Source organism: Schistocerca gregaria, chromosome 4 (assembly GCF_023897955.1).
Source record: "Schistocerca gregaria isolate iqSchGreg1 chromosome 4, iqSchGreg1.2, whole genome shotgun sequence".
NCBI lineage: Eukaryota > Metazoa > Arthropoda > Insecta > Orthoptera > Acrididae > Schistocerca > Schistocerca gregaria.
In genome coordinates, this window is record NC_064923.1 from 102,180,975 (window position 1) to 102,199,944 (window position 18,970).

General features: G+C 41.5%; 1 protein-coding gene across 5 annotated transcripts in view; it reads right to left on the reverse strand.

Annotated features, from left to right (window-relative positions):
- Positions 1-18,970, reverse strand: part of LOC126268198 (peroxisomal acyl-coenzyme A oxidase 3-like) — a 301,784-nt gene that overhangs the window by 194,091 nt on the left and 88,723 nt on the right. For all 5 annotated transcript variants that reach the window (XM_049973820.1, XM_049973819.1, XM_049973822.1 and 2 more), the window contains exon 5: positions 17,072-17,218. In XM_049973820.1, coding sequence (XP_049829777.1) covers positions 17,072-17,218 — 147 coding nt within the window. The remainder of the gene's footprint in view (positions 1-17,071; positions 17,219-18,970) is intronic.

Below are 18,970 nucleotides of genomic sequence, written 5' to 3' on the forward strand. Positions count from 1 at the left end.
TGTCCACCTCCAGCGGGTTCTTGCCAGGTTTCAACACGGGGAGGATGATGCTTTCTCGCCATTGAGACGGGAACACACCCTCAACCCAGATGCGGTTGAAAACGTCTAGGAGGCGTCGTTGGCAAGTCACAGAGAGGTGTTTCAGCATCTGGCTGTGGATGCGGTCTGGCCCAGGAGCCGTATCAGGGCAAGCAGATAGTGCACTCTGGAATTCCCAGTCGCTGAAAGGAGCATTGTACGACTCCGCGTGGCGTGTGTGAAAGGAAGGCCTCCAACTTTCCAACCGCTCTTTCCGGGAGCGGAAGGTCAGTGGGTAATTCGTAGATGCAGAACACTGAGCAAAATGCGCTGCTAACCGGTCCGCAATCGTGTCGGAGTCAGGACACACCACTCCATTCAGCGAAAGCCCAGGGACAGAGACAGGCGGCCGATAGCCATGGAGTCGCCTAATCTTAGCCCAAACCTACGATGCAGAGGTACGGACGCCAATGGCGGAAACATACCGTTCCCAGCACCCCTGCTTCCGTTGGTGAATAAGGCGTCGGGCACGGGCACGGAGCTGTTTAAAAACCTCCAAGGACGGGTGCCGCTTATGGCGTTGAAGAGCCCGCCGGCGATCTCTAATCGCCTCTGCGATCTCGGGCGCCCACCAAGGCACAGTCCTCCGCCGAGGGGACCCGGATGAACAGGGAATTGCAGATGCCGCCACAGAAACGATGCCGGTGGTGACCGACTGAACCACCGCATCAATGGTGTCATGGGAAGGAGGTGCGATAGTGGCGAGAGAGGAGAACAAGCCCCAATCAGCCTTATTCAGAGCCCATCTGGAGGGGCGTTCAGAAGAGTGACGCTGTGGTAGTGACAGAAAGATGGGGAAATGGTCACTACCACATAAGTCGTCATGGACACTCCAGTGGATGGATGGTGAAAGTCTGGGGCTGCAGATAGAAAGGTCGATGGCCGAAAATGTGCCATGGACTACGCTGAAATGTGTCGGCTCTCCCGTGTTTAAGAGGCAGAGGTCAAGCTGCGAGAGAAGAGTCTCGACATCTCTACCCCGGCCAGTAATCGCGGCGCTACCCCACAGGGGGTTACGGGCGTTAAGGTCGCCCAGTAACACAAAAGGAGGAGGCAGTTGTGCTATCAATGCAGCCAACACATGACGCGAGACATCACCATCTGGCGGAAGATACAAACTGCAGACAGTAATAGGCTGAGGCGTCCACATCCTTACAGCGACAGCCTCTAAAGGTGTGTGAAGAGGTACACATTCGCTGTAGACAGAGTTAAGGATGTAGACGCAGACTCCACCAGATACCCTCTCATAAGCTGCCCGGTTCTTGTAATAACCCCGATACCCACGTAGGGCAGGGGTCCGCATTGCCAGAAACCAAGTTTCCTGTAGGGTAATGCAGAGTAAAGGGTGACTGCTGATGAGTTGGCGAAGCTCAGCAAGGTGGTGGAAAAAAGCGCTGCAGTTCCACTGGAGTATCGCTTTGTCCATGTCCGAAAAAGGCGTGAAGGGGTCGAGTAGGCAGATCACGCCACTGGGTCACCTGCTGCCACCGATGGAGGACCAGTACAATCTGCCTCCATGGTGTCTGAGGGTCCGGCGAGATCCAGGTCCTCAGCGGACGCCCGGATCTCCACCTTATCCTCGGACGCAGAGCCTGTAGGGAGCAGTGGAGTGGATGCCACCGCGTGTTCCTTGGCCTTAGAGGTCTTCTTCTTCGTCTTGTCTCTCTGGTCCTTGGGTTTCTTTGGCTGGGAGGGCTCCAGCGAGTCAGTCTCCGGGACGGAGGAGGAGCGGGAAGCCCTGCAACCAGCCGCTGGTCTGCTTTTCTTCCATTGGCTGACGTCACCCTTCCCAGAGGCGGAAACCTGGGAAGGAAGGGACCCAAGGGACCCTTTCCGTGCTATTCGAGCTGGGGAAGTTTGAGGCTTCCCCAGCTTATAAGTGGGGACTGATGTCCCCGATGGTTGGGCGGTTGCTGCTCCTGAGGCAGGTAGTGCAGGAGCAGCAGGGAGTGAAATGCCCCCCACCATCAAGGGGGCAGGTGTAGCATTCCGGCTCTGAGAGGTGGCAATCTGAGGGAGAGCTAATGGGGCCATAACAGTAGTAGTCGCGGCGTAAGAGGCAGTCATTCGAACAGGATGGAGGCGTTCGAACTTCTGCCTGGCCTCAGTGTATGTCAGGCGGTCCAGGGTCTTATACTCCATGATTTTGCGCTCTTTCTGGAATATCCTGCAGTCCGGCGAGCAAGGCGAGTGGTGCTCTCCGCAGTTTACACAGATGGGAGGCGGAGCACATGGAGTATTGGGATGTGATGGGCGTCCACAATCTCGACATGTGAGGCTGGAAGTACAGCGGGAAGACATATGCCCGAACTTCCAGCACTTAAATCACCGCATCGGGGGAGGGATATAGGGCTTGACGTCACAACGATAGACCATCACCTTGACCTTCTCAGATAAAGTATCACCCTTGAAGGCCAAGATGAAGGCACCGGTGGCAACCTGCTTATCCCTTGGACCACGATGTACGCGCCGGACGAAGTGAACACCTCGCCGCTCTAAATTGGCGCGAAGCTAGTCATCGGACTGCAATAGAAGGTCCCGATGGAATATTATGCCCTGGACCATATTAAGACTCTTATGGGGCGTGATTGTAACCGGAACATCCCCCAGCTTGTTACAATCGAGTAACCGGCGGGACTGGGCGGAGGACGCCGATGTGATCAAAACCGAGCCCGAGCGCATTTTGGACAAGCCCTCCACCTCCCCGAACTTGTCCTCTAAGTGCTCGACGAAGAACTGAGGCTTCATGGATGTAAAGGATTCACCATCAGCTCTCGTACACACCAGGTAGCGGGGCAAGTATGGTTCGCTGGCATCCTCAGTCTTTTGTTCCTCCCATGGTGTAGCCAGGGAGGGGAACGATTTGGGGTCATATGTAGTTGCGTTGTATTGAGCCCTGGAACGCTTAGAGACTGCTGGCGGCTGGCCGCCAGCAAGAGATGATGTACCACGCTTCATTGCGGGTCATCCGCCCTGATGCCACCTACTCCGACCAAGGGCCCTCCCCACGGGCGCCACCCAGCCTCAGCAACGACCACCTGGCAGGATGGCCATTGCCGGGAGTCCCAATGCCCCAAGGAGATAGGCATCTACTCCTTGGCATACGTGGGGAGTTAACGGCGCTGGCATCAGCAGAGCGATCCCTGTGTAGTCAGGGGGCTACAACCAACAGAGTACATGGCGGCCCCACCACAACGGACTGGCTACCGTGCTGGATTTCAGGTGATGTAGTCCAATATCGTCATTGGCGCATAAAGCGACACAGCATAGCAGACTGCAATAAACTGCACCCAAGAACAAATCCACGCGCAAGAGATGGTAGGTGAGCGGGACTGCTAAGCGATGACGACAAACCTGGCTAGAGATGGTAATGCATGATGGACACATCACTCCTTGTAAGGCGCCCTTCCCCAATCGGCTCGCTCTTCGGAAAATTTAGAAGGATGGAGGTCAAACCCGTTAGGGGACCATCTCACAAGGCCAAAACGTTTGAGACTCCTTTTAGTCGCCTCTTACGACAGGCAGGAATACCGTGGGCCTATTCTTACCCCCGAACCCACAGGGGGGGTTACTTCATTGTAAAGTTTAAGTTACAGTGGTAAAAATGAAAAAAAAAACCTGTAATGATTTATCTCTAACCATTCCTGAATTACGATTCTTTGAAAAACGACAGAAAACCCCAGTCTCGTGTGCTAGAATGTCACACTAAGTCCCGGACCTTAAAGTGTTAATGTAATGCTGGTGTTGGATGTCCTTTCTTCAGAATTTAATTTCTTTCAGTTTCACATCTCCTTGAAAGCGAAAGCTCCTGAAAGGAAGTAATGATGTCCTCACTCGAAAGTGTTACATCAGTACGTCTACAAGACTGGGGTTCATTAATTTCACAGCACATGGGACAACTAACATAAGAGAAACCTAAAGAGGCAGTACCACAGCTGCTGGCCTCCTGTTTCACACAAGTGCATGTCAACACAGATAAGGCAGCCTGTACCACCTCTTCTGTTCCTAGTAGTGAAGTCATGGTTACCATGGCAACCGAGCACTTGCAGGCAGCCTGACATGTGTCTGGCCTCCTTGTCATAATGCTTCATACCTCTGTCTGCCTTAGATTAGGGTTAAGCCTTTGCACTTTGAATTGGTCTCTAGTGCTCTCAGTTTAGAGGTAGTAACACTGGCTAATGTCTTTCACACTCACTGACAGAGGTACATAAAAGTTTATTGGAAATACTGCTGCTGCTGCTGCTGCTGCTGCTGCTGCTAATGTATTATTGAAAAGTAGGGCCAGAGATAACAATTTGTAACATTGTTCCCAAACCTAATTGGGGTCCTTTGGTTTGAAGCCAAGTGGAGGTTATCAACCAATGGCTTCCTTGACTCTGTGACAGTCTTGGCTGTAGATTTCTAGACCTGTGTTATTGTGGGAATCCCTTTGATAGGTCAGGGGTGCATTACACAAAGCAAGCAGCTACTCAGGTAACAGAGTACTTGTGGAGTGCACATGGGAGTTTCTTAGGCTACCTGGTAGTTTGAGATACTCTCATGAACACTCACCAGTAGATACGTGTATAGGGAAATCAGACCACATTCAGAGTAAAGACAGTTCAACTGCAAAAAATTTTATCAGTAAATTGTCAAAGTATTTGTAACTAAGTTCCCAAATTTACAGCCCTGCATGAAAGTTCTTTACCTCAAATTATTCTTGGGACTGAGAGCTGGATAAAACCTGAAGCAAAAAGCTCTGAGACATTTAGTGAGACCTGGAATGTTAATCAGAAAAAGAGATTGGGCGCCATAGAAGAAGTAGTGTTCATTGCAGTCTCTACTGAGACTGAAACTGAGTTTGATAGTGAAGTTAACTGGTCATGCATAATAGGTCTGTGTGAAAGCAAGTTAATTGGTAGATGGTTTTACTGATAACCCAAGTTTGCTGTGACAGTGCTAGAGTCATTCAAAGAAAGTTTATGGTCAGTTGTACATAAATATCTAAATCATGCAATACTAGTTGGTGGTGGCTTTAACCAACAGATTACAGACTGGGACATGCAGGGATTCATTGCACAGGGTACAGACAGACTTCTTGTGAAGTACTTTTGAACACATCTGCTGAAAACTATCTTAAGCAGCTACTTGGCATCCAACACGTAAAGAAAGTGTCTTGGACCTTACCGATGGCATCAGTACAGAGATTGAGATTAGTCATCATGATGTCATCATAGCAACTATGTCCCCCCCAGTAGCTGAATGGTCAGCATAATGAATTGATAATCCTCTGTGCCCAGGTTCGATTCCCGGGTGGGTCAGGGAATTTTCTCCACCCAGGGACTGGGTGTTGTGCTGTCCTCCTCATCATCCTATCATCCTCATTGACTGGAGGTCACCGAAGTGGCATCAAATTGAAAGACTGGCACCTGGCAAACGGCCTACCCAACGGGAAGCCCTAGCCATATGATTAAATTAAATTGCAACTATGGTTACGAAAGTTAATAAATCAGTCAAGAGGGCTAGGAGAGTGTTTCTGCTAGAAAGAGCAGATATGCAGTTGTCAGTATCTCACTTGGACAATAAGCTGCAATCATTTAGTTTCAGAATGATGGCCACAGAAGAATTATGGGCAAAGTTTAAACTGATTGTAAATCATGCAATGGACAAGTAGTGAATAGTAAATGGATAAGGGATGGAAAAGACCCACCAGGGTTTAATAAAAAATGTGTAACATGCTGAGGAAGCAGAGGATGGTGCATTCACAGTTCAAAAGAGAATGCACAAATAACATCAAACAATGTTAGTAGACCTTTGCGCAACTGTGAAAACATCTATGTGGAGAGCATACAACAATTACCACCGTCATGTCTTAGCAAAAGATCTGGCAGATAACCTGAGAAAATTCTGGTCATATCTAAAATTGCTAAATGAGTCTAAGGCTTCCATTCAGTCCCTTGTTGACCAGTCTGGCGTGGCAGTTGAAGATAGCAAAAGGAAAGCTAAAGTTTTAAATTTCATGTTCAAGAAATTGCCCACACAAGAGAATCATATAGATATGTCATCATTTTACCATTGAACAGACTCCCATATGAATGGCACACTAATAAGCATCCCTGGCATAGAGAAACATCTGAGAGATTTGAAAGCAAATAAATCACCAGGTCCAGATGGAATCCCAATTCGGTTTAACAAAGAGTACTCAGTGGCATTGGCCCTTTACCTAACTTGAATTTATCGTGAATCTCACACCCAGCACAAAATCCCATGCAACTGGAAAAAGTGCAGGTGACTCCTGTACATAAAAAGGGTAAAATAATGGACCCACAAAATTACAGATCAATATCCGTAACTTTGGTTTGCTGCAGAAACCTTGAACATATTCTCAGTTCGAATATAATAAATTCCCTTGAGCCTCAGAAGCTCATGGCCATGAATCAGCATGGTTTTAGAAAGCATTGCTCATGGCAAACTCAGCTTTCCCTTTTCTCACATGATACACAATTAACTATGGATTAATATATTAAAAACGAAGATTCCAAGACGTACCAAGCGGGAAAGAGTAACAGGCTAATTCCATACTTCTAGATGTCTGGAATGCATTTGACACAGTGCCCCATTTCAGGCTGTTAACAAGGGTATGAGCTTATGGAATAAGTTCACATAGGCCTATGTGAGTACCTTGAAGACTTCTTAAGTAACAGAACCCAGTATGTTGTCCTCAATGGTGAGTGTTCATCAGAGACAAGGGTATCATCAGGATTGTCCCAATGAAGTTTGATAGGACCACTGTTGTTCTCTATATACATAAATGATTTGATGGTCAGGGTAGACAGCAATTTGCAGTTGTCTACTGATGATGCTATTGTGTATGGTAAGGTGGCAAAGTTGAATTACTGTAGGAAGATACAAGATTACTTAGACAAAATTTCCAGTTGGTGTCATGAATGGCAGCTAGCTCTAAATGTGGAAAAATGTAAGTTAATGCAGATGAGCAGGAAGAACAAACCTGTAATGCACAGATACAGTATTAATAGTGTCCTGCTTGACACAGCCAGGTCATTCAAATATCTGGGCATAACACAAAGTGATATGAAATTGAATGAATATGTGAGAAACACAAAGTGATATGAAATCGAATGAATATGTGAGAAACGTGGTAGCGAAGGCAAATGGTTGTCTTTGGTGCATTTGGAGAATTTTAGAAAAGTATGGATCACATGTAAAGGAGACCGCATATGAGGTGCTGGTGTGATCTATTCTTGAATACTGCTTGAGTGTTTGGGACCTGTACCTGGGCGAATTGAAGGAAGACATCAAAGCAATTCAGAGGTGGACTGCCAGATCAATAGGTTCAAACAATACACATTTGCTACAGAGATGTTTAGTGAAATCAAATGGGAATCCATGGAGGCAAGGTAACATTCTTATCGAGGAACACTATTGACATTGGAAGCTGACTGATGAATGATTCTGCTGTCGCCAACATACATTGCACATATGTCCACAAAGATAAGATACGAGAAATGAGTGCTCATATGGAGGCATATAGACAGTCGCTTTCCACTGGAACAGGGGAGGGAATGAATGACTAGTAGTGGAGCACTGTAACCCCCCCCCCCCCCCCCCCCCCCCACAACATATGGTGCAGCAGCTTCTGGAGTATCTATGTAGATGTAGATTTAAGGAGGGTCATGGATATGATATGCCAGTTGTGGTGGCAAACATTTAAACAAAAGCTTTTCCATTGAAGCGAGAGTTTTTGCACAGAATTTCAATCACCAACTTTCTCCTCTGAATATGAAAATATTTTGTTGAAGCCCACCTAAATGGGGGAAATAACCACTGTAATAATATAAGAGATATCTGAGCCTGTACAGAAAGATTTAGCTATTCACTTTTGCAATGTGCTATTCAGGAGTGGGACAGTCAAGAAATAGCCTGAAAGTGGTTCTATGATGCAGCTCCCAAGCACTTAATTGTGAATTAAGAGTAATGATGTAAATGTAGATGTAGGGGTGTTTTCCCTGATATACTTATTCAGCTTTTGGGTTATACAAGAGCCACAGCTAGGATTGCCAACTATTTTGGGGATAAATAGCTCATCATCTTCCAAGAAGAAGGTAAATAAGAAGTATATTTCTAAAAATGAGGTATTTCAAAAATGTATGTAGTTCTTTAATTAAATACAAATTCTTCATACTTCTACTGTTAAATGTCAATTTTTGTTGGATCTCGAAGTTTAATATCTGGTGCTACACGGTAAATTTATGTTAACATAAGTGAATAATTAATTTTTAATTTAAATTTATTGAAGATCTGCCCCTTCCATCCTTGTATATTACACTGAATTTATTTTGAGGCGCACTCTTTATCCAGTCATATGATTTCTGCTATTCACATTTTAATTTACTTAATACTTAAGGGTTTGTTTTCATTGGATTTACCGATATAACTGATTCACTTTCACAATTATTTGTTGTTTTTCAAGCAACAAAAAAACCATATTTATGAATTCCAAACTTTGCAGCTGTTTACAGTAGTTAAAATGCAAAAATCTAGATAACACAATGTAACTTTAGCTCCAAATGGTTTTTGTGTGTGTGTGTCTGTGTTTTTGAATATTATTAAAAGGATACATTTATCCTGTTGTAAGCGTTTATGTTTCATGTAACTGTTGGTTAATCACTCCACCATTCAGCCCATACTCAGTGCAGCTGGCAGAAGCAATTCTTGACACCTGAGGCAGCTCTCCAAATCTGATGCGCTGCAAGCAGGTACATTATCATGCTGCCACACTTCTAGAGTAATACATCAAAATTATTGAGCTGAATTACGTAACATCATCATACACCTTTGTTCTAATTAACTGAGAATGTATTTGTTTGATGTATTTATGGATACAAACACATTTTAGCTAATTAGATTAAGGGGATAGATAAAAATTATAGTCACTGAGTTTTTAATGTGTGAGTGCGAGTGTGTGTGTGTGTGTGTGTGTGTGTGTGTGTGTGTGTGTGTGTGTGTGTAGTGTATGTTTGTTTTAGAGCCACTCAACAGCTAGGTTACCAGGGACCAAGATTATTTACACCATCTTATCAATGTTCTCTGACAGCAATTGCTTCCTCATTTCCATCCTAACTTGTCCAGTTCTCCAAATAACACACTCTGAGAGGGTTGAAGTGGCAGGAAAGCACAAAATACTTTAAGGGAGCATCAGATATAAATAGTGTGGAGTCATGGTACTTGTTCCAAAAAGCTGTCAAATTTCTCCTCTATATCTGGTTACTTTGGGAATAAGTACAGCAATATGTCCATTTGCACATTGGTAAGCCTTCCTGATGCTGACTTACTTTTCTTTCTCTTCCATGAAAAAAGTCCAGATCTTCTTCTTCTTCTTCTTAACTTGTGTTTAAGTTTTCTCTACCTAACCTACCACAATGTTGCCATTATTTCATGTCTGGTTAATTGCCGCTATGAGCTCCTGTCAATAACTAAAGAGAAGGTTCAGTTGAAAGAAGAAATATATGTTTGACTACTAGACAGACTACAGACTGGTTTCACTTGAAAAGCAAGAATGTATAATCCAGTCAATATGAAAACCTACAACAGACTGTATTCATTGTTTGCATTTGGTTGCTTCAGCAGTATGGTTTCGCTTGCAAGAATCAAATCAATAATAATCCAACTGATACATAAAAGTACAACTGACTGAATCAGTTATTTCCATTTGGGTGTTTCCATTACTAGGCACAATAGCTCAACCAGTGCTCATAACTATCTATAAACGATATAGAGCTTTTCTTTATATTAGTGCCATAAGTTTGCTATTGAGTCATTTGCTATCTGCACATTTATGTGCTTATGTGAATTTCTATCATAAAAAAAAGTTATTAGGCTTATGTTGCCACAAGTAAGGTCATTTTCCTAATAAAATAAATATCTACTGGAGCAACAGTGGTCTACAACATAACCAGATGAGATCATCCACTGCACTTTGTGTGGTAGGTGACAGCTGCAAGAATCTTCTCTCAGTAAAATCTTCATCCTACGAACAAAGGAAAGTATGAATTCTAATAGAATTTGAAAGTGAAATGTCTGATGTATTTATCATCCCATGTTCATTCTCCAGTCATCTACATCTACATCTACATCTACACAGATACTCCACAAGACACCATATAGTGTGTGGTGGAGGGTACCATATACCACTGCTAGTCATTCCCTCTCCTGTTCCACTCGCAAATTCAGTGAACAACTGTCTGTATGCCTCTATATGAGCCCTAACTTCTTGTATCTTATCTCCGCAGTCCTTATGCATAATTTGTGTTGGCAGCAGTAGAACTATTTGGCAATCAGCTCCAAATGCCAGTTCTCAAAATTTTCTCGACAGTGTGCCTTCAGAAGAACGTTGCTTTCCCTCCAGGGATTCCCCATATGAGTTCCCAAAGCATTTCTGCAACACTTACATGTTGTTTGAGCCGACCAATAACAAATCCAGTGGCCCACCTCTGAACTGCTTTGATGTCTTCCTTCAGTCTGACATGGTATGGATCCCAAACCATCGAGCAGTATTGAAGAATATATCACATCAATGTCCTATAAGCAGTCAACTTTACATGGGAACCACACTTTTCTAAAATTCATCCAACACACTAAAGTCAACCATTTGCCTTACCTACCACAGTTCTCACATTCTCATTGCATATCATATCACTTTACAATGTTATGCCCAGATATTTAAATGATATTACTGTGTCAAGCAGGACACTACTAATACTGTATCTGAACATTACAGGTTTGTTCTCCTTACCCATCTGAATTAACTTACATCTTCCAACAGCCACTCAACTTCGACACCTAACTATTCTCCACAGCATCATCAGCAAACAACTGCAACTTCCTGTCCACCAAATCATTTATGTATATAGAGAACAACAGTGGTCCTATGGCAGTTCATTGAGGCACTCCTGACGATACCCAAGCCTCTGATGAACACTCACCATTGAGGACAACATACTGGGTTCTATTACTTAAGAAGTTTTTGAGGCACTTGAATATGTGAACTTATTCCATATGCTCATACCTTTGTTAACAGTCTGCAATAGTGCACCATGTCAAATGCTTTCTGGAAATCTAGAAATATGGAATCAGCCTGTTGCCCTTTACCCACTGTTCACAGTATATCATGTGAGAAAACGGGAAGCTGAGTTTTGCATGAGTGGTGCTTTCTAAAACTGTGCTGATTTGTAGAATAAGCTTCTTATTGTCAAGAAATTTATTATATTCAAACTGAGAATAAGTTCAATTATTCTGCAGCAAACTGAAGTTATGGACATTTGTTCGTAATTTTTGTTGGTCTGTTCTCTTATTCTTCTTGTACAGAGTGAGTCACTAATTATTGCCACCAAGAATAACTCTGAAAGTATGATAGGAGCTGAAAAGTTTGTGGGACAAAAGTTACATGGGAAAAAGGGGGCCATAATATGACGTTTTGTTTTTGCTAGGTGGGGTTGCTTCAGAGATATGAAGGTCAACTTTGTTTTTAAAATGGGATGCTATAGTTTGGTACTTATTTTCTGATAGTGGCTGTCGAGACGAATCCAATAATGTGTAACAGTACGGCCTTTGAAGGTCAACGAAGGTCACAAAGCTGGAATGAATGTCCATTTACAGAATGTTTTCAAAGTGATGAACATTGGTATCAATGCAGTACTGCAATCTTCCAATCATGGATTGAGTGGTATTCCTTATCACATCGGCACTTATCAAAGCACATGCTCTGACAATTCTCTCTCGCATATCTTCAGGTGTAGTTGGAACGTCTTTATAAACAATGTCTTTTATGAATCTCCACAAGGCAAAATCCAGTCCAACGATTTAGGAATTGTGCTGCAACTCATTACTAGCCATCAGCAAAAAATTTGCCTGACATCCATCTTGTTGATACCACATACTGTATTAGGTATTTCTTCCAATAACACACTTAATGTTTCTTGCATGAATGTGGTGTACTTCCTACCATTATAATTTCCTTCTATGAAATAGGGGCCTATAATTCTGTCCTCCAGAACCCCACACCACACATTCACTGACCACAGTTTTTGGTGTGCAACTTGCCACAGCCAACATGGATTTTCAGTTGCCCAATAATGCATGTTATGCAAATTAACATTTCCTGGTTCTTGAACGTAGCCTCATCAGTAAATAAAATCAAATTAATAAATGTGTCATCCCTCTGAATATGCAGTTGAGCCCATCGGCAGCATTCAATGCCATGTATACAATCCGTAACAGTAAATGCTTTGTGGAGACTGGTATAGTAAGGATGATATTTATAGCGATGCAGAACACGAACAACACTACTCTCGTTCATGCCAAACTCCCTTGCAATTTGATGCAAATTAAAACAAAGATCTCAAACCATAGTGGCGAGAGTACCATTTTCTGTTTCCTCATTAGTAAATTTCCTTTGCCGGATATGTTTCCGATGTGTTAAAATTCCAGTTGTTCTCAATTTATCATGTTGTTGTTGTTGTTGTTGTTGTTGTTGTTGTTGTTGTGGTCTTCAGTCCTGAGACTGGTTTGAAGCAGCTCTCCATGCTACTCTATCCTGTGCAAGCTCCTTCATCTCCCAGTACCTACTGCAACATACATCCTTCTGATTCTGCTTAGTGTATTCATCTCTTGGTCTCCCTCTATGATTTTTACCCTCCATGCTGCCCTCCAGTACTAAATTGGTGATTCCTTGATGCCTCAGAACATGTCCTACCAACTGATCTGTTCTTCTAGTCAAGTTGTGCCACAAACTCCTCTTCTCCCCAGTTCTATTCAATACCACCTCATTAGTTATATGATCTACCCACCAAATCTTCAGCATTCTTCTGTAGCACCACATTTCAAAAGCTTCTATTCTCTTCTTGCCTAAACTATTTATCGCCCATGTTTCACTTCCCCTACAAATATGTTCAGGAATGACTTCCTGACACTTAAATCTATACTCGATGTTAACAAATTTCTCTTCTTCAGAAACGCTTTCCTTGCCATTGCCAGTCTACATTTTAATCCTCTTTACCCTGACCATCATCAGTTATTTTGCTCCCCAAATAGCAAAACTAATTTAAGTGTTTCATTTCCTAATCTAATTCCCTCAGAATCACCCGACTTAATTTGTCTACATTCCATTATCCTCGTTTTACTTCTGTTGATGTTCATCTCATATTTGCCTTTCAAGACACTGTCCATTCCATTCAACTGCTCTTCCAAGTCCTTTGTTGTCTCTGACAGAATTACAATGTCATCGGCGAACCTGAAAGTTTTTCTTTCTGCTGCATGGATTTTAATACCTACTCCAAATTTTTCTTTTCTTTCCTTTACTGCTTGCTCAATATACAGATTGAATAACATGAGGGACAGGCTACAACCCTGTATCACTCCCTTGCCAATCACTGCTTCCCTTTCATGTCCCTCGACTCTTATAACCCCATCTGGTTTCTGTACAAACTGCAATTAGCCTTTCGCTCCCTGTATTTTACCCCTGCCACCTTTAGAATTTGTAAAGGAGTATTCCAGTCAACATTGTCAAAAGCTTTCTCTAAGTCTACAAATGCTAGAAATGTAGGTTTGCCTTTCCTTAATCCATCTTCTAAGATAAGTTGTAGGGTCAGTATTGCCTTACATGTTCCAATATTTCTACAGAATCCAAACCGATTTTCCCCAAGGTCAGCTACTACCAGTTTTTCCATTCGTCTGTAAAGAATTCATGTTAGTATTTTGCAACCATGGCTTATTAAACTGATAGTTCGGTAATTTTCACATCTGTTAACACCTGCTTTCTTTGGGATTTGAATTATTATATTCTTCTTGGAGTCTGAGGGTATTTCACCTGTCTCATACATCTTGCTCACCAGATGGTACAGTTTTGTCAGGACTGGCTCTCCCAAGGCTGTCAGTAGTTCTAATGGAATGTTGTCTACACCCGGGGCCTTGTTTCGACTTAGGTCTTTCAGTGATCTGTCAAACTCTTCATACAGTATCATATCTCCCACTTCATCTTCATCTACATCATCTTCCATTTCCATAATATTGTCCTCAAGTACATCACCCTTGTACAGGCCCTCTATATACTCCTTCCACCTTTCTGCTTTCCCTTCTTTGCTTAGAACTGGGTTTCCATCTGAGCTCTTGATATTCATGCAAGTGGTTCTCTTTTCTCCAAAGGTCTCTTTAATTTTCCTGTAGGCAGTTATCTATCTTACCCCTAGTGAGATAAGCCTCTACATCCTTACATTTGTCCTCTAGCCTTTCCTCCTTAGCCATTTTGCTCTTCCTGTCGATCTCATTTTTGAGACGTTTGTATTCCTTTTTGCCTGTTTCATTTACTGCATTTTTATATTTTCTCCTTTCATCAATTAAATTCAATATTTCTTCTGTCACCCAAGGATTTCTACTAGCCCTCATCTTTTTACCTACTTTATCCTCTGCTGCCTTCACTATTTCCTCCCTCAAAGCTACCCATTCATCTTCTACTGTATTTCTTTCCCCCATTCCTGTCAATTGTTCCCTTATGCTCTCCCTGAAACTCTGTACAACCTCTGGTTTAGTCAGTTTATTCAGGTCCCATCTCCTTAAATTCCCACCTTTTTGCAGTTTCTTCAGTTTTAATCTACAGTTCATAACCAATAGATTGTGGCCAGAGTCCACATCTGCCCCTGGAAATGTCTTACAATTTAAAACCTGATTCCTAAATCTCTGTCTTACCATTATATAATCTATCTGACACCTTCTAGTATCTCCAGGCTTCTTCCATGAACACAATCTTCTTTCATGATTCTTGAACCAAGTGTTAGCTATGATTAAGTTATGCTCTGTGCAAAATTGTACCAGGTGGCTTTCTCTTTCATTTCTTACACCAGTACATATTCACCTATTACATTTCCTTCTCTCCCTTTCCCTACTACCAAATTCCAGTCACCCATGACTATTAAATTTTTGTCTCCCTTCACCATCTGAATAATTTCTTTTATATCATCATACATTTCATCAATTTCTTCGTCATCTGCAGAGCTAGTTGGCATATAAACTTGCACTACTGTAGTAGGCATTGGCTTCGTGTCTATCTTGGCCACAATAATGTGTTCAGTACGCTTACCTGCACTCATATCTTTTTATTCATTATTAAACTTACTCCTGCATTACCACTATTTGATTTTGTATTTATAACCTTTTATTTACCTTACCAAAAGTCTTGTTCATCCTGCCACTGAACTTCTCTAATTCCCACTATATCTAACTTTAACCTATCCATTTGCCTTTTTAAATTTTCTAACCTACCTGCCTGATTAAGGGATCTGACATTCCACACTCCGATCCATAGAACGCCAGTTTTCTTTCTCCTTTACCATACACATATTTAAATGTACGACATGTACGGTGAGTATGTTGTGCATATCTTCCAGCATTTGTGTCTCTAGCTCTCTCTGCAGTTCATTGGCATTCTCCATAAATGAAAAGATATCGACTTGTTTTTCAAAGGAATACATCATTCACATTTGCTTGATTCAAAGATACTAGTCTTACCAGTCCTATTAATATTGTATTGCGAAAGCATTGAATGGTGTTTATGTGTCAATGGCATGTTAGATGGATACACCGTATTTGGTGAGTACTTACGATTTGCACAATATACGAGAGAGAATTGTCAAAGCATATGCTTTTATAAGCACTGAAGTGATAAGGAATACCACTCAATCCCTGATAAGAAGATTGCAATACAGCACTGATACCAACGGTCATCACTTCGAACACCTTCTGTAAATGCACGTTCATGCTACCTTTTTGACCTTTGCTGACCATCAAAGACCTTACTGTTACACATCACTGGATTCGTCTTGATAGCCATTATCTGTAAATAAGTACCAAACTATACCATCCCATTCCAAAAAACAAAGTTGACCTTCATATCTCTGACGTGACCCCATCTAGCATAAAAAAACCAATGTCATGTTATGGCCCCCATTGTCCCATGCAACACTTGTCCAATAGACTTTTCAGCTACTATCGTGCTTTCAGAGTTATTCTAGGTGGCAATAGTTAGTGACTCACCCTGTATAGAGGAGTCACCTGTGCTTTTTTCCAATTGCTTGGGACTTTGTGCTGGGTAACAGAGTTATGATAAATGCAGGCTAATTGAGGGGGCAAAGCTGTAGAGTATTCTTTGTAAAACCAAATTGGAATTCCATCTGGACCTGGTGATTTATTTGCTCTCAAATCTTTCAGTTGTTTCTCTATGCCAGGGATGCTTATTATTATGTCATCCATATGCGAGTCTATCCAATGGTGTAATGATGGTATTTTTGTATGATTCTTCTGTGTTAGTCATTATCCTCCAGTATTAAAAATCAATGTAAAAATATGTTTTTGAACTTGTATAAAGACTGCCAGAAAAAGCTAGTTATGTGCTGTCTATTTTCACACCATTACCACAGTAATTTCTAAATGAGACTATTTGGATATTGGTAATCTGTAACTTCTGGTTTTCAGTGCACTTCCACATTTTCACATTGGTTGAAACTTCACTTCGTAATCACTAATTTTTATAAGTATATATGAACATTGTTTCCCTCTGGCTAGTTGTATTGAAACACCCTATTTTGAAAATTAATAACCTCAAATCAACCGAGATTTAACATGTATGCTTATATTTAGCACAGTTATTCAAAGAGTGCAGAAGTCACTTGAAAAGTTAACTAGGCCTTTACATACAAGTTTCTCAAAATGCTAAATACTCTCTCTGAAATTTTGTCACTGTGACAATTTTCGCCAATCCTTTTAGAGTAAAAGATGACTTAGTAATAACATTAAACAGCTTTCTGACCAACGTACAATCTAGTTTCTTTCTTCTTGGCTTCGATAGTGTCTCCTGTCATAATTCTGACTAACATTTGAAATAAAAAAATCAATAAATTATCACAATTTACACATAAGGAACAGTTTTTCCCAAAACAGTACATACCTTCCCAGCTTCACAGTCTTCAATAAACTGATAGTGTCTCGAAGTACCCATCGATCGAATACCATTTGCAAACATAACAAAATTCACACAAATTGTTGAAGGAAATGATGCGTCGTATTGAAATGCTGCAGACAGAAGTGCAAATGGCTAAAACAATAATAAGATACAATCAGTACTAAGTATTATTTTGCTAGTAAAGTACACTTACATTTATAATATTTAGTTAGTAAAATTCCCTATGCCCTTAATTTTTTAGATATAAAATGATATTGCACAGAATCATTTTGATATGCTATCATCATTGTTAATTATTTTTGATGATAATTCTGCTTATCTGACATCAGTCATGTGGAAGTTTACATCTAAGAACGCCTGCAACAAAAATATATGAACCAGCAGCTACTAACCTTTAGATGTACAGTGAAACTAAATTGCTGCACTTCGTACAAGTTCTTACTGTAGTTTCAGACACAAGACATGCTCAGTCCTTTTCAATAGGGTGTATTATAATTAATGGCATAAACATCACAAATGAAAGTACACAATGCTAAAAGCGAAAGAGTTTCAGTTAAGATGTGCTCTAAAATGCCTATCCTAAGATATAGGAACATTTGTTCATCTTCAGTTCTGTGAAACAAATGTCTTGTACTGCAAGCTCTTCATTTTGCATAATTTGGGAGCAGATACTATGGTCAAAACAAGAAAAAATGTCCAGTAAACGTGGGCTTTAAAGTGCATATCTTAAGAGCTATGAGCACTTGTTCCATAGAAGAGACGTGTTGCTCAGTAGCGCAGGTGAAGTAGTACTCATAATTCTAAAGTTACGTGCTTTGGAGCCTGTGTTCGCTAAGGAATTTTTGCTTGCAGTCTTGTGTATTTTCAACTGTATGTGTTTACACAACTGCCTATGACACACCCTGTATACCTCACAACATTTTCCCTGGTGTTGATGGCTGTCTCAGTGATTTCCTGCTTTGTATCTCAGTATATACCAACCACATGACAAATTGCTAGTAATCATACTTCAACTGTTGCTATTGTTTCCAAACAAAATTCTACTCCATCCATAGCATTTTCATTCATGCCAAATGTATCTTTTCGAATGATGATCAATTACGTAAAGGCATAGTTGTCTGTACTACTGACTCCATTTCTTTCGGCTCACAAACTAACTTCCTGTGTCACTTCATTTAGTTCCACATTAATTGGTCCTTCTCAAAAACAGTAAAGAAATGTCCCTTTCACCACATATAATGCACCAAACAGATTCTGCATTATACCTCTGATTTTCTGTAGTGATAATTTTAAAATGAGACCTTTTTATCCCTACTCATCCAGATTAGTTTTTTGATTGTGCAGCGAGTGCCTGCACAGTGCATCGGTTCAACTCGGCATACTTCACCTCAACTCGGCTTGCTAGGTGAGGCTGATGCTGTGCACTGCTAAATGCACTGCCAGACGGCTCAGTTAACATACGTAAGAGCAAGACAATTACCGGAATAATGGAACCATCTGCTCCAAAAAAAAAGGGAAAATTGCTGAAAGTCAATTTAAACCGGAATGGGAACTCTCCTACTTTTTTCTGCATTGTGACAATAAAGCCAAATCTCTAATCTGTGGTACACTAATTACGTGTGTCAGAAAATCGTCTCTTGAAAGGCACTACAGCAAATTACATTCAGAAAAGTATAGTGATATAACAGGGGGTGCCAGAGAGGAAGAATTACGGAAGTTGCAAACTCTTGCAGAAGAGAATTCTGTATCTACAAACGAGGTTTTTTTTTGCAAGTGCTTTAGCATGTATGTTTTGGTTAAAAGTCATGCAAAACGAAATAATGTTTGTTTAGATTCCTTGGTTTTTATTTTCGCATTGAAGACTCAACGACATTGCTGAGAATT